This window comes from Telmatherina bonti, assembly GCF_933228915.1.
Source record: "Telmatherina bonti genome assembly, chromosome: 8".
Classification (NCBI taxonomy): Eukaryota; Metazoa; Chordata; class Actinopteri; order Atheriniformes; family Telmatherinidae; genus Telmatherina; species Telmatherina bonti.
The window spans coordinates 29,057,823-29,081,802 of NC_136626.1; the positions used below are offsets into that span (position 1 = coordinate 29,057,823).

Below are 23,980 nucleotides of genomic sequence, written 5' to 3' on the forward strand. Positions count from 1 at the left end.
TGAAAGTGTATGCTAATTATCAACTGAGGTGAAATAATACAATGAACACCACAGTACTTTGTTGCCCAAATAAGGCATTTAATAGCATAAAGTACGATGACATGCAAAAACGTGTGTGAATGTTATTTTGGATTTGTGCATTTATTTACACAACTCTGTCCTTTGTTAGAAGGACTTGGTCTGAAAAGGTAGGTTAGTTAAGGGAGTGGTGCTGCATTGGGCATGTATGTAGGAGGGTCATACATTAACAATAAATAAATATACATACGTGCCAACTCATGTTTTGCCAAAAGGATGAACCTGCGTTGGTGTTCAGTGCCAAGTAGTTTATACGTGAGTTTAGGCAATAGATAAAGAAAGGAGAGTAAAATCCAGAGTTAATTCTGTAAATTAAGACAGACAGATACTTTAGTGTGGTAGAATAACTGTGGTGAAAAGCTAGTACATCACTACCTGTAAGCGCAAAATGTCAGTGTTCCATTTCAGTAAACTCATACCCACAACAATGTGTAGTAGAAGAAAGTGCTGAGTGTGCACTCCACACTACATTCCAGTCCACTTGTGTGTGTGTGTGTTGAGACCCATTCAATAAGTATGAGACATTGACGGAGAAGATTTGTCCATGCAGATATTTTATGGGCTCATCCCCCATACTCTACTCTGCTGCTCATCCCATACGTACATTTCCCTTTACAACTTTGGTCCCATTTAAAGGAGAATTAAACAAGGTTTTCAATGGAACGAGGCAAGAAGCATTTTTACAATAAATAAATAAATAATTGATCAAACACAAATTTTCTTACCAGACCTTTTTACTAGCTGACTGTTTCCCTTTATTCTTAGAGACCTCATGTTTTCTTATCCATATCAGTGTTACCAGATCCAAACATCTCCTTCTGTGTGGATCCAACACTATTTTAACATGTTTATGGTTTCGTTTTGCAATAACACGTTTGAACCTTTTCTGCTAAAGTTGCATATTATTACATTTCAGCTGAAACAAATGTTATGGTTTTTGCCTACAAGGCAGTTTTGAGTTTGCTCATGTTAACCCACAAATAGGTTAAAGCAGTACTGCATTACCTCCCCATGTGCATATGTGACAGGTATAAACGTTTTTAATGCTTGAAGGTAAAAACTGAAGAAATTACATTGGCAAGATACATCTTTGGCGCCCTCTAGTGATCACACCTTAAATTCAAATTATTTAAACACCATAGAATGTTTAATCCAGTGTTTCTCAATTCCGGTCCTCAGCCCCCCTGCCTGTTTTAGACATGATCCTCCTCCAAAGCACCTGAGTCAGATGATTGAACTTCCTCATCATTTATGTCATTCAGGTGTGTTAAAGTAGGGTTGCCTATAAAACATGCAGGGCAGGGTGGCCTGAGGACCGGAATTGAGAAACACTGGTTTAATCCATCCATCCATCCATCCATCCATCCATCCATCCATCCAATATGTCTAATTTTTTGAGTGCATACTCATGGGAGGTTGGAGCCATTGTCTGGAATTAGGTACACAGTTGACATGTTGCCAGTCCTTTGCAGAGCCAGTAGAGAGACAAACAACCATTCACACACAGTCCCAGACAGAATTTAGAGATCAGACCACCACAACACAACACCACAACACCATGCAGCGTGCATTTAATTAGAATATCAAACGCAACAAGTAAATGATGCTAATCCTTTTCTTCTGATGTGAACAGGCCACCACCTACCTCAGTCTGCACTGAGGGTACAGTTGTGGAAACTGTTACATCATGCAAGTATCTGGATCACAGGTTGGTGTGGTCCAATAATACAGATGCTTTGTACAAGAAAGGCCGAAGTTGTCTCTTCTTCCTGCTCATAAAAAAAAATAAGTCCATCGTTGGGATGAAGATCCCCACTCTGGAGGAGGTTGTTAGGGACAGAATGCTAGCAAAACTACTGAAATCATGGACAGCTACTACCATCCTTCTATGACACACTGGACAGTTTGAGGAGCGGTTTCAGCTGCAGACTACTCCATCCTCTGTCTGAAGAAACGACAGGTTATTCCTGCCGCTGCTGGCTTTATAACTCTTCCACATCCTTCTCCCCTGGACAAACACACTCAGGACTGAGCTGATCATTAAATCAGCATTAGTATGCATCTATATCACACACATGCATATACCGCGTGTGGTGAATTACAACTCTATTACTTCCATGTTAGTTATACTAGTAGGGGTTATCATGTATTCTTGGCTGGTACCAATAGGGGACGCCAAAGTACTAAATAGATATATTCAAGTTTACTTTTCAGAAGAATACTTTAAATCATCAATTCATGACTACATTCTGCAACAATTTATTCATGTTGTATACTGTAATAATCTTTCTGAAAACTCAATGATTGAAAAAGACTTTGAATCAAGAGTACATCAGTATCTTATAACTATACACCCTCATAAAACTGGGCATATTTATAGCTGAATTGATGTCTGACTAACCATAAACACAAGACAGTAGTTGTGGGGATCAGGTGTACATAAACAAAAACAAAAGATGTCATGCATAATAGTCCTAGTACAAAATTAGTCCAGAAAGAATCTTTTCAGCCTCTATTGCAAAACAATTGCATCCAACATTTGCTAATTTGATAATGTGGACATGAAATTGATCAATGCTCACATTCTGCAGTCAACATGGAAGCTGAGAATGGCGAGTCCTGCAACTACAACAGGTAACAGTAATGATGCTAGGTAACAGTGATGATGCTAGGTAACAGTGATAATGCTAGGTAACAGTGATGATGCTAGGTAACGGTGATGATGCTAGGTAACAGTGATGATGCTAGGTAACAGTGATGATGCTAGGTAACGGTGATGATGCTAGGTAACAGTGATAATGCTAGGTAACAGTGATGATGCTAGGTAACGGTGATGATGCTAGGTAACAGTGATAATGCTAGGTAACAGTAATGATGCTAGGTAACGGTGATGATGCTAGGTAATAGTGATGATGCTAGGTAATAGTGATGATGCTAGGTAACGGTGATGATGCTAGGTAACAGTGATAATGCTAGGTAACGGTGATGATGCTAGGTAACAGTGATAATGCTAGGTAACAGTGATGATGCTAGGTAACGGTGATGATGCTAGGTAACAGTGATAATGCTAGGTAACAGTGATAATGCTAGGTAACAGTGATGATGCTGGGTAACAGTGTTGATGCTAGGTAACGGTGATGATGCTAGGTAACAGTGATGATGCTAGGTAACAGTGATGATGCTAGGTAATAGTGATGATGCCGGTGATGATGCTAGGTAACGGTGATGATGCTAGGTAACAGTGATTTTTTTCTTTCTTTTTTATGAAACAGGACTTTCAAGCCTTTTTAATGAGCCCGTTGTGCATCTGTAGCTATTCCAGAGGCAGTGCATTTAAGTCAGAAAGCACACAGAAGTAAGTCTTTCTAAACCTTCATACTCAACCCGAACAGGCAAGAGGAAGACGCAATGGACTGCGAATGTTAACCAACTTTTAATGAGTGCTAATAAATATTTAGCAAGATATTTATATTTAGTTTATTATCCTTGTCATCGACCCTTTATCTTATGAAGACAGATTAGACAGAAGCCCTGTCTCCTTTAAACCTTTACTCTCCCTGTCCCATTCAAGAAAATGGGTGTCATTGTGTTCAGGAAAATGCCAGTTAGCATCATTACAGAAAGTCTGGGAATTTCTCTCTTAATACAATTTCAAACAATTAAAAATGAAACATTTTTTGACAGATATAAACACCTTATTTTTCCTACATAACTTTCACTGTGAAAAAAACAGCCTGTAACATTTTGTCCTGGATAATGGACAGTTGGTAGAAAACATTGCATATAGCAGCCTGTACTAAAGCAACAGTCAAAATTAAGAGCTCTGACGTGTTCATAAGTGTAATTGGTGTGTCGGAAAATCCTTTACTGACAAAGTTTCCACATTATTCGGGATAAAGATGAAGCATGAAATCAGCATAAGCCGTAACCAGTGCAGAGAACAGTTTGGCTTTCAATGCCAATGCAGAAAGGGTTTCAGGAAGTGGCTGACAAGACACTGTTTCAATCTTACTAGGGTCGGTCGCGATACATTGGTTCTAAATGATACAACCCAAATAACATACCCCCTGCTGAAATAAGGCACACATATTGAGTCTTGCCTTAAGCCTTTTGGGCTGCAAACGCTTCAGCATCACCGCAACCTCTCCACAAGTTGCTCGATGGTGGAAGAAAAAAGTTTGATGTCATCAAGATAGAGCAGCTGAAATGGGCACTGATGGTCCCCAAAACTCCATTGCATCAATTTCTGAAATGTGCTGGGAGCATTGCAAAACCCACAGGGCATATGTTTCCACTCAAAAAAGCCAAAGTGGGTACAAAAACCAGTCTTGTGATGATCAACACTTACCATTAGGGCCTGGTAGGAAAATCTGTTTCCTTGAACTCGACTCAACTAACTTAAGTTTTGACTTAATCCACTTTCTTAAACAGGCCCTCCAGGATTGGTGTACCTCCAGAAGCTCTTTGGGGATTTGCTGTTGGAGGATAGTTTCCCTATAAAGACTTGGGTTGAGGCACAGGGCTTGCTCGGCATCTCCCTTTTTACCTGACCAGTAACACCTCGTGTACAGTGTACCAGTTTCAGTTGTAGTGCCCATGTAGTGTTCAATGACTGTGGATGGGCTGTCATTTTCGTTCATTCAGTTATCTGTTTATCTGTATTCTTTTTATTTTACAAGAGAGAGGTACTCCGTTGTACTTTCTTTGACCTTTGTTTCGGCATGTGTTACTTTCTCCTCTGTTCAGATGGTTTTGCTTTGCTTGTTATTTTTGTCTTGAAACCACCCTGAAGTATGTCATTTCTTCCAGCTCCCTGTGATTTGACAGCATTTTGTAATAAACTTTTAAACTGTTTAAAGATGTGTCATTTTTACATTATGTTCTCATTCAACTCTAGAGGGAGTGTAACAATAATTTTGGATAATTTCCATCAACTTGATGGTCAAGATGAACATTTTTGGTCCCATTTGTTCTTCTCATCAACCTTAAAGAGTTGTGTTAAAATCTAATTATGATTTAGATTATTTTTGTGCAGAAGTACAGAAATATCAGAATCACAAACTTTCAAGTTTTTTTGTTTTACAAATCCACATTTTAATTTTCAGTAAGGGATCCAGGTGGTTGTGGAAGTATCCACCTGGAATTTATGGAGCTTCTCACATAACAAAGCAGGCTGAATGGTATTAAAAGCACCTGAGAAATCAAAGAACATGACCCTCAGAGTGGTGCCTGAATGGTCCAGATGAGAGTGTGCTCTCTGGAGCAGGTATATGATGGCATCTTCAACCTCAAGTCCATTACAATATGCAAACTGTAATGAGTCCTGAAAGGTGTTTACTTGCTTGTTGAGGTGAGCCAGTAAGAGTCTCTCCAGGACTTTCATGATGTGAGATGTCAGGGCAACTGGTCTGTAGTCACTTGGTTCAGCTGGTTGTGTTTTTTTAGGCACTGGAACAAGGCAGGAAGTTTTCCACAGCACTGGGACTCTATTTTGTCTCAGACTGGTGTTGAAAGGTGCTGGAGAATTGGACATAGTTGTTTTGAGCAGGTCTTGAGAACTCTGGGACTGACATCATCTGGACCTGCAGCCTTGTTCTGGTTCAGTTTCTCAAGTTGCTTCATAACCTGATTGCAGGAGACAAACAAGGTGGAGGTCTCAGGATGTCCTGATGTGGAGGGAGATGAAGATGTGTTTTGGTCCATAACTGGGCTGCAGGGTGACATATTGGAGGCGTGACAGGGAAGCAGTGGGCTTATGAAGGGTGTGTGGTCTGTTGAGCTGGAGGTAGGGGGTGAACTGAACCTGTTGAAGAATATGTTCAGCTCATTAGCTCTGTCCAGACCTCCATCAGGCCGGTCCCCCTTTAACTTGAAGTCGGTGATCTTCTTCATTCCAGACCACACATCCCTCACGTTAGTCTGCTGGAGCTGACTTTCCAACTTCTTCCTGTAGTCCTCCTTGCACTTCTTAGTTTGTGTTTTAAGTTGTTTTTGTGTTACCCTCAATAACTCCCTGTCTCCATCCCTGAAGGCTTTCTTTTTGATGTTCAGCAGCTTTTTCAGGTCACTGGTGATCCAGGGTTTGTTATTAGGGAAGCACCTCACTGTTCTTGTTGGGACGATGCTGTCCACACAGAAGTTTATGTAATCTGTCACACACTCAGTCATGGTGTTGATGTCGTCTCCATGAGGTTCACAGAGGATGTTCCAGTCTGTAGCCTCAAAGCCTCCTCTAAGAGCATCTTCAGCTTCAGCAGACTAGATTTTGATAGCCTTTGTGATGACTGGTTGCTGCTGAACGATGGGCTTGTAGGTGGAGGTGAGACTAACCAGATTATGGTCAGATCTTCCTAAAGGAGGCAGGGCAGAACAACTGTATCCATTATTCATCTTTGCATAAAATAAGTCCAACATCTTATTTTCTCTGGTGGAGCAGCTGACAAACTGCTGGAATGTTGGTAGAGTTGCAGAGAGAGAGACGTTGTTAAAGTCTCCGGAGATCGCCATGAATGAGTTTGGACGCTGTGTTTGTAGCCGAGCAATGACAGAGCCGATGGCGTCACAGGCTGTGTCTGGTGCGGTACCAGGTATTATGTAAACCGCTACCAGAATAACACAGGTAAATTCTCAGGGTAAATAATATGGATGGAAGCTCACAGCTAACAGTTCCATGTCCCTTGTGCATATCTTCTCCTTGAATGTAATATGTCCAGGATGATACCAACGCTGGTTAACCAGCACTGTAATTCCACCACCCTTTAGCTTTCCGCTGTGTTGTCTACTGCGGTCCGCATGGACCATTTTAAACCCCGGGACAGACACATTACAGTCATGGATGTGTTCATGCACCCATGTCTCAGTGAAGCACATAATACTGCACTCTCTGTATTCTTTCTGATACCTTGTTAGCACCTCGAGCGTTTTGTTAGCTAGCGATCTCACATTACCCATGATGACAGTCGGAAGAAATGGTTTAAATCTCCATCGCTTTTTCCGCTCTCTGAATCCCGCTCTGCATCCTCTTCTCTTTCTTTTCAACTCCATCGGGATTTGATGTGTTGTTTCACTGATAATCCTGATTTGGGAGAGGTGAATCAGTTGATCCCAATTGTAAACAAGTCTTTCATTGTCATGGAGACTCATCATAACAAGTCTTGAAAGAACAAAAATATGCAGAAAAATCTTCCTTGCAACACACCCTCCGAACCGTCATGAGATCCTCAGAAAAAATACCTAATTTGAGGTAATATCTATGCGAGAAGACTGTACTTTTAAAAAAATCAAGATAGCAAGTCAGAGCTACTACAATCTGCTGCCAATAGACAGCGCAATCTAGAATGGAAAGAATAATATACATAATATATATATATATATATATATATATATATATATATATATATATATATATATATATATATATATATATATATATATATATTTATATGGTAAAGTAGATCTCATATATGGCTTCATAGCCAACATATTAAGGACAGCAGTTACGGTACCAAATGAGAAAACTTTCCTCATAAACATTCAGAAGTCTGTAGCACACTTCTGAACAAAACTAATCTGCAAAACATTTTTCCTTCCATTGTGATGCATTGAGTAATCAGCTCATGTTTGTCTTGTCTTTATCTTGAAATGTGGCTTTAGCTGCAGAGAAACCTCTATCAGCAGTTGCTCTTGTCTCAAAGTCATAACTCTCACCAAAAACTTTTTGTCAGATTGTTATGCTTTTAGAATAATGCCCTAAGTCATTGATTTTCAAGTTTTTCTAAAACAATAAAAAAAACAAAAAACAAAAAAAACTCCAAACAAACTGATTTCTTAGATATCTGGTTGAGTTTTTGTGTTTTTAGAAAACCTTGAAAAATGGCTTTGGCTATTAGGCTATGCAAAGAGGGGGATGATATGTATGGGCTCTGAGACTTTCATCTAACAGTGATACACTAATGAATGAATATTGCCTTTCAATCAGGATTGCAATAAATTAGTCTACTACATAAAACTCAGCAATTATTCTGCTTTTTAAACATGAATAAAAATCAAATGGAAAGAAATGAAAAAAGCTAAATCGTAAACGGAAATGAACAACCTGCAAATTCGGAGATGAAAACTGTAACAAAGTCATAAAATGAGACACATTTACATCTCCCTGCAGGTTCTACATAACCTGTGGTTTAACTTTCTGAACAAAAGTTTGAGGCCAGTATCACATTCAGCAGTTTTACTTTGAGTATAAAATGAATATTATAAGATGCAAAATGCCTGCGGCTAGACACCTAGATGCTGCAGTCCAGACTGAGTTTTACTGAGAATTATGCTGCTGAGTAAAAACCTGAACACCAACATGTGTGGTTTTGTGAAAAAAAAAAAAAATTCTTGACAACTTGTTAAACATGCAGCTTGGAAAGAAGCCTCAGGAAAACACATCAGATGCACCACCTGAATTCACTTTGTTTCATGAAGGCAAAACTTAATTATTCAGCATTCTTTCATGAGATTTGAAGACACTAACATACCTGTAAAAACACACTTTTATTCATACTTTACTGGCCACAGGCAGGAATATGTGATTGAACCTAAAATAAATTGAATCTAAAATAATATTTTAAACACTTAGATGCAAGACTAAGCCTTCATATCCAAGAGTGGACACATTAAGCCCCTTTACTATAAAGTCATAACCTTCTGTTATCGCGTGGATAAAAAGAAATGCAAACTCTTACAAAAATCAACGTGCAGAGATGCAAGACCCTTGAAATGTTCTCACAGGAAGGAAATACACGTCAAAACTGCCACTGTTTTAGCCCCTGTGTATCTGTGTGTATGTGCCCAGACTGTGCATCGTTTCACTCCACTCTGGCTTTGTGGTGTGCTGAAAACACAAATTGAAATGAGGGTGTTAAACTGAAAAAAAAAAAGAAAAAAGGGAGGACTGAATAAAGAGAAAGAAAGAAAAAAAAGCATCGGCTTTTTTTGCAGCTTGGTAAAGTCTAAGTTATTCATGAATAAATTTAGGAATTTAAAACTTGTATTGTAGTTTTCAAGAAACAAATGCAGATCAGTGGAATATATGAAAATACAGATTACAGTCTGGAGAAAATCTGAGTCAGTGTCAAGGTGAATACTTTCCAGTGGTCATTATGTAGGTGTTCCTTGTGACACAGACTAACCAAATATGAAATTCATTTAAATTTCATGCAGAAAGGAACATTTATTTTTGTCTCATCACAAATGGGAATCTGCATAAGTTTTCTCTTTATTTGCTTTACAAACAATCCCAACATAAAACTGTTTTTTTTATATATATATAAGCCCACATCTAGACATGGTGTCAGTTCCACACAAAAATAAATATTTCAAATGGCTACAAACTAAATAAGCACCTTAGTGTTACCTCACTCTCCTGTCATCAATAAAGGGCACATTTGTTTTCTGCATATATGCAAAATTTCACTTTACTTTCTCCGCAAGTTAGTTTTTAGCTCTCGATCTTGAAGTTGCCGATTAAGCAAATATCTGAGGTTTTACATGTCAGAACCTGAAATTAAAGGGAATTCAGTGCAGTTATACTATACATTCAGGAAATGATATTCAATGCATCATTTTAGTAAAGTGATGAGTAAGTTTCACTTCGATTTGAGATGTTCTGAACAGCTTCCATTCTGCATCCTGAGTCAAATTACTACACCGTGACACAAATTCCTCAGATCTTATAGAGGCCAAAGAAGTTGGCGTGGTGTAAGTGACTAAGATACTTGGGGTGTGATACATTGACAAAAACTCTGTCGTTCCGCCTCAGCTGCACGGTGGAGCCCAGGTAATTCTCTGTGGTCCAGGAGTTGGTGGACGGTGCAGGGCAGAAACCTGCTCTGTGGGCCTGCATCAGGGTCACGGGTGATGGGTTTCCCGCTCTCCTCACAAACACTGAGTGCTCAAAGGAGGAAGTGACGGCACAGTCCTTAAAGATCAGCTCCACTCGTGAGTAAACGTGGTACAGTCCGGTCTCGTTGACCTGCAGGCCGCCATCTTCACTCCGGTAAGACACGCCTCCGTAGGTGAAGGCCTGGCCTGACTTTGAATCCCATCGCAGAGTCTTCTGGGAATCTGATGTTTCAATGCGACCTGCCAGAGGAAAAACATGATGCTGCTAAATTTTAGACGTACAAAAAAAAGATCACAAATTAAAATTGAGATTTACAGAAATCTTACCAATCACATGTGCTGCTGGTCTGCTGCTCAGGTCTTCTTTCCTTGACTTTTGCTCAAGGGAACCTGAAATTGGCCACAGATTAGTCACATCAGCTTTTCATTTGATTGGTTTTGGAACATTAAAGGGTTTTAACAAATGCTTCATGTGCATTGAAGAATGTTTATTGATGGACACATACCAATTTGCTTCAGGGGTGCATTGTACTTCATCACAGGTTCAAGTTCAGCCTTCAGTGAAATGAAAGAGACACATTTTAAAACCACATCACAGACCCACTTGCACCCCAGTTTTTAAAAGCTCTCATTGCACAAGTTATACAGAGGATATCCTGTCAGAATGGACCGGTGACCACAGAAGGCATTGGTTTTTCTTTTAAATGTCACAGAACGGCAAAGGCAAAGCTGCACATCACATGATTACCAAACCCAACTGTGCTAATTAATTATTAAACTTTGCAGAGCTGCCCAGACTTTCCAGCCACGTTTCCATTCTCCCACCTTACACCTCTTCTCACCCCCTCTTGCAAAAGTGTCATAAGTTACACCTTTTTTATTTTTTATTTTTGCTGCTTTGCTCCCATTAAACTGCACACAAAGGAATATAATTAACACCATATCCTGGTTTAACCTTACTCAGTTTTTTACTTATTTGCGAGTCCTTTCTGCATCCTACAGAGCTTTTTCAGTTTTTAAACTGCAGTCATAGTTAGCTTATTCTCTCAGTGAATGCTCCTTCTTTTGCATTTCTCATGATGGTGCTTACCTTTTCTATAGCTTTCATTTTTTTCTGTATGTCCATAATCTGGTAGGCTTCAAACCCCAGCGCTGCAAACACGAACAGGAACAGCAACAGCACAATCCCAGCCAGACCAGGACTGATACCCATGCAGCCACGGCTCTTCTCTCGGCTCCTCATCCTCTCCTGGGCAGGTGGGAAGGACCAGCAGGGAATCAGGTTTGGAGGCTGCGTTGGGTGGGATGGACCTCCACCTCCATCCACAAGAAACACCTGTGGAAACGGGTAGCTCTGGTCACAGCTCATGGTTGATGTCCTTCTTTTAGACAACCAGTGTGTGCATCTGTGTGCTCTACACAGAGAAGGTGTGTACTTAACAGAATCAACCTTCAGCTGTTAAGACTTTCGGCACCCACAATCCCCTCCCACGCTTGCCCTGAAGAGTGTATGTCACTTGATCTAAATTATACAAACCAGTAAAGACTTATCAGGCTATTCATCTAGAACTTAACCAAAGGTGAATCATTGCGCTTTAATTTCTACACCTCAGGCATTTTTTGAGGTTATTTGTGCATGCTGGTTTAAATGGTGTGCAGCATGCATGTGAACAAGTGCAGCTGAGTCTGAAGGTAAGAGGAAGTTTGTGGTTAAATCTGACCTGTTCCTCGCTGACAGTCATCCTCAGAAAGACCCCTTTGAAGGTTCTAGGAAAGGAAAGTTTGAGCATCACCTGCTTGGCTTGGCCAGCTTTTCTTTTTAAAACCACAGTAACAGGTCCTGTCGCTCAAGTAACACATTTATATGGTTTGTTTTACACAGGTAACATACTTCAGGTAACACTTCTGTCAGGGGATAATTAACTGTTTTTCTTTTAATTTTTTGTCTCACTTCTGCTGGCTTCACGATAAAATCTTCAAAACTGAACCAGAGGTTTGTGTTTACATTCTTAAATACAATCAGACATACAGAGCTTTTTCGTGTGTCAGCCTCGATGCGGACCGGCATGTTAGTAAACAGTGATACAGCAGTTTCAGAAGCACACAGCGTGCACTTGGTGGGATGTTGCTGCTGCCACATGAAAAGGACATGTGTGCTGGCTGCTTGTGTAAAGTTAGTAACAACATGCGGCGGTGCTTTACAGAAAGCATAATTAACCTCAGCTAATAGCGCAGTCATAAGATTACAGGAAAGCTGAATGCACACACACACTGCAGTTTATGTGGTGTTTCCATGACTTCTAACTGGATTTATTTAAGATTTATAGCAATAAATCCAAAAGATGCAATAAAGATGCTGCTTTAGTTGCAGGTGCAACACTTCCCTTCTCTATCAGCTAAAATCTTCTTGACTTTTGAGAAAAAGCAAAGATTTGTGGGTCCTCTAATGGGCATCTTCAAAGTTTTTAAAGAAAGCAACAAATAGTTGGCATCAGCTGAAGATGCATAAATGTGTATACACACACACACACACACACGTAATTAACCCTTTATAGGGCACTCAATGAAATACCTAGAAATTAGACATTTTAACCTAAAATTGTCCTTCTTGTATGAACCAAGACCTCCGTTCTGTTGTTACATTTTTTTAAAAATGTTTTATGCTGAAAATGAAAGAAAACAAAGCGATATAAAATAATCGCTTGCCTGATAAAGGGTTAAACTTAATACTAAACTGCTTTTTACCACTCTGGAATATTTGTGTGTGAACACCTTGGTGACTTCACCAGAAAGAGTCAGGTCTGTTTTCTGTCCACTGTTGCAAAAATTCTGTTTCATTTCTCCAGGCTGTCATGCAGAGACAAAGGGAAACCCACCTTGCAGCGTGCATACAAAAGCTCCAACTTAAAGGTTAATTACGTCAAACTTAACCAGAAACTTCACAGACAGGCTGCGCTCTACCAGATGATGTTCTGTTTCCCAGAAGCGTCATGCTGAAAGCGGTCCTCGCAGCAGCAGCAACAGCAGCAGCAGATGCAGAAGCACAGTGGGTGAGGTGGGAGTGTTAGGGTTTTGGGGTCTAACCAGGGCGCATTTATCTGCTGCTGCTCCAATTGATATAACCAGGCAAAGGAAAATGAAGTAATTTATTGAGAAAGGTAGTTGCTGATTCAATGATCTTTCATTTCTCACAAGCTTCCCCTCTTCTGTTGCACAATGGAGGTATCTGTGGTTATGATGACTGATTATACAACCGACAATGGAGTTGCGAGCTGAAATAAATGGCCTTACTCACGGTTTTTGTTGGAAAAACTGGTTTCCCTAGACAGCCGGTTTTATAAGCAAAGCTTCAATAAGAAAAAAAAATATATATATATTTTCTGAGCATAAATGTTTAACACTGTCATCTGTTAATCTCTAATATGCAGCCACCTAAGAATGGTATTCATGTTTTATACTTCAGTCTCACATCCAAAAGATTTTTTACTAAAACATGACACGGTTAGAAGATTAAGGTTAAAAAAAAACAAAAAACCTGCTGGTCTTGAACATGTTTTTTTCTTTCCTCTCTAGAGGATTTAGCCACTTAAAATATTTACAGATTTTTTTCCCAATGAAAATTTCACAAATGTAGCTTCCATAAAAGAAATATTAAGATGAATATGCTGAATGAACGTTTAATATATCAGCCTGGTTTGAGTCACTAACATCCATCACGATCCACAAAACAGTCATAACGAGAATTGGTCAAATAACTGGACTGAGTGGAAATGCTTCTCAGCATCTACAGCAGAAGTAATAAAATAAAAGTTTTTCAGATAAATTCAGACACCACTCACACACTTGGCAGCCATTATCTTTCTTCCCCTCATGTCTGAGTTACAGATGAGCGGCCTTTGAGATGAATAAGAGAGCCATGGGAAATGATCTACCTCGTGTTTTAGATTGCTGGAGGCTGATGTGTTACGACACGTATGTATAAGATTGTAAATATCTCTCTTTTCCTGTCTAACTTTTGTATTTATCTGTTTTTCACCTACTTCTTAATATGCATGTTGCTCTCTGTGAATGAAGCTCCTAATGTAAAAATAAAGTTCTTTAAATTAAACTGAACACATGACAAGAGACATCACATTAAATTAGATATTTTAATTTTGAAAAATGTAAAAATACTAAGTGTCACTGTCCTCATCAGAAGAGCAGTAGCAGTCTAGTCCAAGGGCATGACCATTTCCTTCCTCTGTTGTCTCACTGTTCGATGGTTTTCCTGAAATTCTCTGTGTTGCCTCGTATTGTTGGATGCTGCCTTTCTGTCCAGGAACAGGACTCTTGGCTGCACCACCACCGTCCTCTCTGTCTCTGCTTTGCAGTCTCTGTCTTGATGGAGAATTGTTAAGATTTGGAAGTCCGGATTGCAGCATCTGGGCAAGGTTCTGTGTTTGAGAGGAACGCCGATGAACCGATGGTCCTCTGAAGGCAGCAGAAACTACCGCCAGTCGCGTGCGGTCAAACGTGAGGGGCTGGTCCTGAGCTGGACAGGATATCTCTGAGGTTTCTGAGACCGGGTTGGTGGGAGTAAGTGTTTGGAATCTGGTCTTCAGATAGCTTGGAGGTCCTTCTGCTGCTGAGGCCGTGTCGATCTTACCTCCATTACTCTGACTGAAACCGCCATCTGCCTCACACAGTCGAGGGGTTTTACCTGTGAAAGAGAATTGGTGTAAAAACAGGATAGATATGGATGTCTCAGAGGAAAAGTATACAATATAATTTGCACTTTTAGAACTTTTTAAAACCTATTTTATACTGTTGTAATGCATTTTATAAAGGTGAATGTTCAATAATAGGTATCAAATGTAATTATGCTGTTTTGTGTGATTATATTGTAATTTTAAGACTATTGTTTATAAATACATCAACCTGTCCAGGAACAGCAGATTGAAATAAACAAATGGTTAAAATCTGATACATTTATACAAAAATGCTGATTAATTGTCCCCATTTTAATAAATAAAAATAATAAATGCTAGGAAAAGCAATAATAATGTTCCAGATAAATATGCCAAAGAGGGAATTTTCCTACTTCGCAATCCTAAAACTTGTTTCATTAATGGGAAATGAGTCTTTAAAGGAAGCATAACACATTTCCAGAGAGAAAACGATCTATAAAAAGCTTTTTCCATTATGGAAGTTCATGTAGGCAACTTTAATATCCTTTTGTTAAGAAATAATGGCTGATTTCAGAGCGTTATTTGAACTGTTAAGACATAAATGGCTACAAAGAAAGATTAATGTCAAACTTGAAAATAATAGTTAAGTCAAGATGTGAGTAAACTGAATAAAAATAAGCAAGAGATGTCCCAGCTGTGCAGGAGTAAATATCTAAGTTCCCATCATCACTTCTCTTTAAACCTGGGGTAGGTAATGTTGGGGAGCTAGCAAGATTTGAAAGCAGCGCCCTGTCTTGGCTCCTCCCCCTCTAGTTCTGCTCATTGTGTGATCCAAGCTTTTTATCCGCAGCTTTTTCCACCAATGATTTTCCCTTTCTCGGCTGTTTAGCAGGAGGAGGCAAAGAAACCCGAGCCGGGTCGGGGAAATCCTTCCTGCATTTTCTCAGCCATGTTTGCCTTCAGAGTTTCTTCTTCACTACTTTGTATTTTCATGCTAACACGCTATTAATATGCTGGAGGGGCTATCAGGCTTGTGCTGCAGGATGTGAAGGAGGAGAGCCGGGAGAAGAAGCTTACGAAATATAAGAAATGAACAACTCCATTTCAGTCCAAACGTTTGGATTGGTCAGAGTTTTTACAGATTTACAGTAAACTGCGGGGTCTAACTATATTTCTTATTGTTCATGATTACAAAATGTACAGACTACTATCAGGACGAGGAACCACTTCACCCAGAATAATAAAAAAATGTCTCTGAGGAAGATTACCTACCCCAGCCTTAGTTATCACTTATTTAGGTGTTAAATCTATTGCCTTATGACTCTTTGCAATGCTGTCACACACCCTTCACACTTTCAGGACATAGAGGTAGTTCATAGGACAATTACGATATAAAACCTAATCAGAATCATATCTATAGATCATTGTAAAATAAAAATACAGACTTTGACTGAGTGCAGATCAGCTGTAACTTAGCCACTGACCTGTGCCTGAAGAGGCTTGTGTGTCTGCTCTCCTTTTGCAGTAAGCTCTGGGAGTCCATGGATGGTGTTTACATGAGGGGTCCAGGACTCGTAGTTTGGTAATGAAGCTTTTGTACTCTTTTTCCAAAGCCTCGATGTGCAGTTGGAACTCGGCTATTTTCCTCTCAGGATAATGAGAAAGCTGGGATTGCTGAGGCCAAACATGGAGAAAACTGAATCATTATCAAACAATCACAAACACAGCAGAGATGCATGTTCACAGCAAGTGCAACACAGCCAAGCTTTCTCTGTGTCAGCAGGCCTGACAAAAACCTAAACCTCCACTCAGAAATGGTGTTTCAGTAACCCACATTTTCCTCTTCAGGCTCTGTGCACAATCATACAAAATGGACATTTTTGGAATTACATATATAATGTGATATTTCTACTGCAAAAAGTCCACAAATCACCTGACAGCTCTTTCAGAAGGAGAGCAGGCTGCGTGGAGGCAAAGGTATGAAAAGCACTAAGATCACTACGGAACAAACAGCCCTGCTGCAATTCAGACCACGATCAATGTTGTCATCAAACCAGTAGCACGGAAAATTTTTAAGTTAAGGTCTGCCTGATGTTTATTTTACGACAGCTGCAGCTAAAGATGTTAAATCTTTAACTTGATAACATTATGAGTAACGTATAGAGGTTCACAATTACATGGAAATTACTAAAGTCATTGAGTAAATGGAGGTGATTTTTTGCTGTATTCTTAGATTTACTGGGCTATATGAATGAATATACAAATATATGTTACATCTAGTATCAGCAGTAAAAAACAGGCTTTTAAACTTGCTAACTGGTACAAGATGTAGCTTAGAAATCCATTCTGCATCACCAACATAAAATATAGCTCCTTACACAATCTACAGTTTTACTTGAACAACTAAACTTCCTTACTGGTTTCTGAATTTTAGTTCAAATACATGGTTTATTAAATACTGAATAGACTGAAGGTGACACAACGTGTCATTAGACTGCAGTTTAGTAACACAAATTCCAACATTTAATCAATATCAGATGCACTGGTTGACTTAAGATGATGGTGAAATAACTGATTTTCTGACATTTATTCAGCATTGATTGGGCACCATCAACGTTTTTACGCCAGGCATTAAATTTTACTACGTCAGTACAACATTTTATTGTTACTTTTAGTCTGATTGTTGTTTGGAATAGAGGATATGAAGATGTTACCACTACTTAAGACCCCAGTCATATGGTAAAATTTTGTTTTGTTTGGGTAGCAGATGTACTGGAGAGTAAAAACTGAAAGAAAGAGAACATGGACCTTACTGGGAGTACTTGAATTGTATGGTCATATACAAGACCTATTAATTAACATGATGGTATTGTTCCAAAGACACCTCCACCCCCCAAAGAAAATCCAAATTTAAAAATTGGCATAAAAAAATTGTAATATTCCTGTAAATCTCTAGCAATGAGGTCTGGATGGTGACATAGCCATCTGACTGCTGGGACATGATTGTTGGCCCCCAGTGATTGCTTGGATAGCTCCAGCTTCCACCATTAAGTTATGCGTATTAAAGTTGGACTGTGATAAAGTTGGAAATGACTGCAATGAGTAATTCAAATGAGTAATTCAAACATTTTCAACATTTCCAACAGTAGACTTTATGTGACCATTAAAAAAAATAATTGCGTCTGTCTTAGAATATTAGTCCAGCTCAGATTTTCTTTGTTCAGCAGACATCTTAGCTACTGGGTGTCAGTTCAAGTAAAGAAGCATCTAACCTGTTTTTAAGCTTCTTATTTATTATTTCTCTGTTTTAGTTACCAAAATGTTGCTCAAAATAAAGGTCAAAATCTGCTCTTTCAGCCTCTGAGAAAGACAAAGAGATTTAACATAGATTTTGAGATACAAGCATACAAGGCCGCAACCAGTTTGACCATAGCTGCAACCATTCACCATCAGTGGTTAAGACCACAGCTAGTTTAAGATCTCGGCGCTGCTGCGGCGTCACTCCTGCGATATGATATTAGTGGCTAATGCCTAATGAGTACCACAGCACTATCTTTAAAGTTAACTAAAGTTTAAATTCAGCATCAGAGACAGCATCAGAACATGGGATAGAAACAAACTGTAGAACTATGTCAACATCCCATTCTCTATACCATGAGTGTCCCGCTCTGGTCCTCGAGGGCCACAATCCTGCAGGTTTTAGATATATGCCTGCTGGAACACACCTGACTCACATTAATGATTCATTGTGCAGAATTTTGTCGGATTTAGTCAGGTGCAATAAAGCAGGGATATGTACAAAACATGCAGGACTGTGGGCCTCGAGGACAAACTTTGGAAACGCACGCTCGGTAACATCTGGGCAACAATCAGACAAATGATGAGCTTTTATTTTTTCCCCAGACGATTTAAACTGAAACTGTAAATATAAACCTTTGCAGAGCATGTTTCACAAAGGAGGTTCAGCAAACTTTGTCTACTCAGAAACTCAGGGTTTATGTGCTCTGTGCTCTTTTGGTTACAGATAATCTGCTTTGATTTGGTTCAATCAACGAGTATTTTTACCCTGACTTAAAAACCACATCAAAGAACCATCATCAATGGAGCCCCGATACCTGGATTCACCATGACAACCACTGAGAAAGAGTTAAGTTATTTTACCCAACTGGAGAAGTTTTTTATTTAAGCATGAGGCAATACAAAAAGGTGTTTTGTATAAAAGAGGAAACACTGCTGCTGCTGCCATCAGTGTGGCATTGAAAATCCTTCTGACCAGCTCTGCCACTGTGTGGTTTGGTAAATTCACTGTGAAAGAAAACTTTAAACAGAGTGGTTCGCTCTTCTCCCAGGACAATAGGTTGCAACCTACCAGTCCTAAAGGACATTTGTAAACCTATACTTTTAACAAGAGCTTCAAAGATCATGAATATCCCTTTGACCAGCCTGCTACTGAGAAGTTTGATCTCCTGCCTTCAGGTAAACGATATTGTAATATTGAATGCACTACATCTCGTCACACTAAAGGTTTTCCACACAAGCTGTTAGGACTTTGAACAATGTACTTATAAATACCTCAGACATGTACCTTATTGTTTTTGTTACCTACCTAGCCACTTACTTTACTACTGCTTTTAGGATGTGTCTGTGTTTTATCTGCTGTGTTTGTTTGAGCTCTTTTCAATTTGTTTTTTTATCCTGCAAATGGTAAATAAACTGAACTAAAGCATTGTACAAAATCTGCCACCTGCAAGTTTGAATATTCAGATTCAACACTGAAATTTAGCCACTTTTGGTTGTATAAAATATACTGAAGCAAACAATCTTCATCATGGGAGGAGGAGGAGGAGGATGGTAAGGAGACACAGTCGGCTGAGATCTAGAAAGACCGACAGTAGATTTCTACCATCATGCATTTATTAAATGACTTCAGACATGTTTGAGGACTTGCCTGATGACCCAAGACATAGTTGTCCTTCTGAAATATTTTGTGTTCCCAACGTTATAAAGACAAGTCCAATTTAAAGGATGTTTTTTTTCAAAAAGTAAGCCATGACAGCAGAAAGTGACACAATCTTACATATGCGGTGTATTGTAGTAACTGTAAAACAGTGCTGTTTGATAAGCATCTGATAACGAAATTAATCTCCCACATATGTTCAACTTCTGAAAATCTTCCTTTAAGGTAAATAATTGAGCAATAATTCAGCTTCTACCTGTCTACTTCAGTTGAAAGGAGATAGGTAGAAACTCTGGGTTTCTTAATGGTGAACCTGTCAGCTCGAAGAATAATTTCACAATCAGTTACCATGGTAACAAACAAATCATTGTGTCACTTTCTGGAAGGGAAAACACAGGGTTAACATACTCAGAGACAATAAAAAAAATCTGACTTCTTGCTCAACACAGATTTCCAAACTTATTAACAAGTCTTTTACCTGTAGGTAAAACTCTATTTCATTCTTGATGCTGGGGATCCACTTTTTCACAGAGGAGGCAGAATTAAGAGTAGACTGTGAAAGAGACGGTTTGACAGAAACAAAATAGATAAATAAGCTGTCAGGATGTGCAACCATAATAATTAATACTTCATTTTTGTTACCAGCTTGGGTCGACGGTCGTTGACGTCTTTGAGTCGCCCCTCTAAAAAGAAGAAAATGTATTATTTTGTGAACTACATACTGCTATATGGCTAACGTCAGATGCTTTAAAAATGCTATTTCTTATAAGCTACATGACGTGAACATTGTGGATTTACTCATTAGCAAAGCAATGAGTTAGCACAGTAGCTAACAGCTAAAGCTATCTCCCCACAAGCCGGGTTTTTTTTTATCAGGAGAATTTACATTAAAACATTCTTAAAGCGATTTTCAGCTGCTAACCCTCTCTTTCTTTCTGTAGCCATAATCTGTTCAGTTTTCCCAGCTGCTTTTCTTCGTTTCGTGCCATTTCAGCATATCTGGCTACAAAACAAAACCACGTGACGTACAGTTATCGTCACGTGACCGCAACATATCGCGAGAGTAAGATGGAGCCTCTTATTTATTTATTTATTTATTTATTTATTTATTTATTTATTTTTTAATGGAGCCTCTTATGTCAGATGCATGTGGTGGGAGGGTGAGGACGTCCTGTTGCATATTAATGATAAATTTGCATTTAGAAACCATACAACATGTACCTTTAGAAGCTACACGGAAAGTGTTTTTCTTCAGCGTGATGGAATATCACCACCACAACATGTCTGTTTATGCTACTATCATTTCAGCTCAGTTAACATTTATTAAAAAAGAAAAAGAAATGTCTAAAGCTCACTTGCACAAGTTTCATTGCAGACAATACATATCTTCTGAAACAATATTGTAGCATAAAAAGGTTAACAAGGAATAAATACTGCTTAAAGAAATGAGAGCAGTAAATGATTTGGGTTTAAGTAGACATTCATGTCATTTTCTTATATAAAAAAAAGACACTAATCAAAGAGTCCAATATTAAACAATAAAAACAATTTAAGAAAACTGTTATTAAAATCGTTGCAGCATGCAGAGAAAACACAGCTGGACTAAAAGCTACATGTTTGGATGTCATATTTTTAGTTTGAAAAGGTTTAGTTTTACCTTGGTTGGTTCCATATGTTTAGTATGGAACCACCTCTTACAGATGTCTTTAGTAAGTTTGATAACCACTCAAGCTAAACCTGTTTTTTTTTTGTTTGTTTTGTTTTGTTTTGTTTTTTTGCTGAAAGTTTACTTTTTAAAAAAGATTTATAATTATTTTGGCTTTGACTGGGGAGGTTTGAACAGTGGCATTTCTGTGTGAATTTTGCATGTTCTCCCCTTGTATGCCTGTTCTCTCCATACTCCTCCCACCGTCCAAAGACATGCATGTTAATTGGTTACTCTAAATTGTTCCTAGGAATGAATGTGAGACGGTATAGTTGTTTGTCTCTCTGTGTTGGCCCTGTGGTGGACTGGCGACCTGTCCAGGTTGTTCACTGTTTCGCCCAATTATGGCTGGGAAAGGCTCCAGCTCCCCTGTGACTCTTAATTGGACTAAGAAGTTCAAGTAAATGAATGAATTAATGAATGAATAAATGAATATGGGTGCTGAGATCACTGTGATACTTGCAAATATTAATGCAGTTTCTCTGTTTGTTCTACCAATAGGTTTTGTGCATACGGATGGTAGAAAATCTGCTTAATTTTACGCATTTTCTTTCGCAAGTTGATTAATCTCATACTATGCGTAGGGATGTTTGTATGCATACAGTGAACACACTTCCATGCCTACATTTATTTATTTCATGCTTATACCAATTTGATCGCAGGAAGCTGGAGCTTATTGCAGGAGTTAGCAGGTGAGAAGTAGGGCACATAGAGGAGGTCACCACAGGGCCAACACAGAGATAAACAACCATTCAAGCTCACACCTACTGTTATTGTTATCCATTTTCTGCCGCTTATCCGCGGTCAGGTTGCAGGGGCAGCAGCCTAAGCAGGGAAGCCCAGACTTCTCTCTCCCCAGCCACATTTGCCAACTCTGCGGGGGGGGATCCCAAGGCGTTTCCAGGCCAGCGGAGGAATATAATATCTCCAGCGTGTCCTGGGTCTTCCCCGGGGTCTCCTTCCAGAGGGACGTGCCTGGAACATCTCACCAGGGAGGCGTCCAGGAGGCATCCTGACCAGATTCCCGAGCCAGCTCAACTGGCTCCTCTTGATGCGGAGGAGCAGCGGCTCTACTCTGAGCCCCTCCCGGATGACCGAACTCCTCACCCTATCTCTAAGGGAGAGCCCGGCCACCCTGCGGAGGAAACTCATTTCAGCCGCCTGTATACAAGATCTCATTCTTTCGGTCACGACCCACAGCTCATGACCATAGGTGAGGGAAGGAAGGTAGATCGACTGGTAAATCGAGGCTTCGCCTTCTGGTTCAGCTCCTTCTTCACCTCGACAGATCGTCGCAGAGTCCGCATTACTGCAGACGCCGCACCGATCTGTTGATCTCGCGCTCCATCCTTCCCTCATTTGTGAACAAGACCCCGAGATATTTAAACACCTTCACTTGAGGCAGGACCTCACGCCCGACCCAGAGAGGGCAATCCACCCTATTCCGGCTGAGGACCATGGTCTCAGATTTAGAGGTGCTGATTCTCATCCCAGCCGCTTCACACTCAACTGCAAATCGTTCCAGAGAGATTATTATTATTATTATTATTATTATTATTATTATTATTATCATTTTAATGGTCTGAATCCTCTTAGACAAGCTTTTGTTGTTTTTTGTACAATTGACTAATTGTAAGTAAATTAGTCAACAGAGCATTTTCCTATTACTGATTCATATCACAGTGATAGATATGTAATGCGTGGGGGGTGCCAGTTACAATTAAACTGGAAATATTATCTCTGTGACCTTATACCAAGCCCCTCTGAATCTTCTGTGGTTTTAGTGTCAGACGTTTTTTTCAATAACGATACGGGAAGAAATAGTTTGAAAGGAAAATTCACATTTATATCACAAACCTGAATCACACAATACATTTTTTATTGCAAAATCTCAGGAAAACGTGTTTTTTAATGAGACGAAGTAGAAAAGAGGTAGTTTTAGAAGAGAGAGACAGTGAGAGAGCGAGAGCGAGAGAGAGAAGCAAAAATGTTTGTATCATGCTGTCAAACTCATGGGGCCATTTTTATTGAGTGACAGTTATTTTTTCAGCTGCAGGATCCAATTTATTTTCCATTTTTATCTATTCTTCTGTATAATTTATTATTTCAAAACACAAATGTCATTACAGGACACTAAGCCATAATCTCTTCATTTCACCAATTCTCTTTTTCTTCCACAGGTTTTTAAATGATCAATTAATTGATTTCTCTCATGACTTATCTGTTCATTCATTGGTTTAATTAAAAACTGCAGCTGCAAAGTTACATGACAGTCACTTCACTGGAGCAACTGTATCACTTATCAGGTTTTGGACACCTCCCCCTGGAGTCACAAACACCCCAGTGCAACTGATACTTAGTGAAACAGAAGTGCTGCTGCAAAGATTCACCAAGCAGGAGCTGCAGAATTATCATTTGATGGTGTTAATGGTCTTAATTTATAACGTTAATGTTAGATTGTGCTGTAAGAAAAGCCACTGTTTGTCATTGTTCCTTGTGACAGTACAAAACGGTGCCATTTGCCTCCTTCGCCTTGAACTTGAGAGCCTGCAAGTGTTTACATTTCAGTGCTAGATTAATGAGATTCTTAAAAAGAGAGAAAGACTCATACACAAGTCTGCATGCTGTTGCATTTTACTGGAGGAAATGATATTGTTGTATCATCTCCTCTGCCAGCTCCTCCAG

At 39.3% G+C, this 23,980-nt stretch overlaps 2 protein-coding genes across 2 annotated transcripts; both read right to left on the reverse strand.

Annotated features, from left to right (window-relative positions):
* Positions 1 to 9,787: 9,787 nt before the first annotated feature.
* On the reverse strand, positions 9,788 to 11,335 carry faslg (Fas ligand (TNF superfamily, member 6); the record flags this gene model as incomplete). The annotated part of the gene is made up of 4 exons (XM_079245695.1): positions 9,788 to 10,206; positions 10,294 to 10,356; positions 10,473 to 10,521; positions 11,057 to 11,335. 4 exons carry the CDS (start codon positions 11,333 to 11,335, stop codon positions 9,788 to 9,790), a joined length of 810 nt encoding a protein of 269 aa, XP_079101821.1.
* Positions 11,336 to 14,138: 2,803 nt separating this feature from the next.
* On the reverse strand, positions 14,139 to 20,607 carry LOC306759949 (uncharacterized protein; the record flags this gene model as incomplete). The annotated part of the gene is made up of 5 exons (XM_079245696.1): positions 20,513 to 20,607; positions 20,233 to 20,273; positions 20,069 to 20,143; positions 16,118 to 16,307; positions 14,139 to 14,665 (listed from the first exon to the last, which is right to left on the reverse strand). The coding sequence occupies exons 1-5, from the start codon at positions 20,577 to 20,579 to the stop codon at positions 14,139 to 14,141; spliced, it is 900 nt and encodes a 299-aa protein (XP_079101822.1). The 5' UTR covers positions 20,580 to 20,607.
* Between the last annotated feature and the right edge of the window lie 3,373 nt (positions 20,608 to 23,980).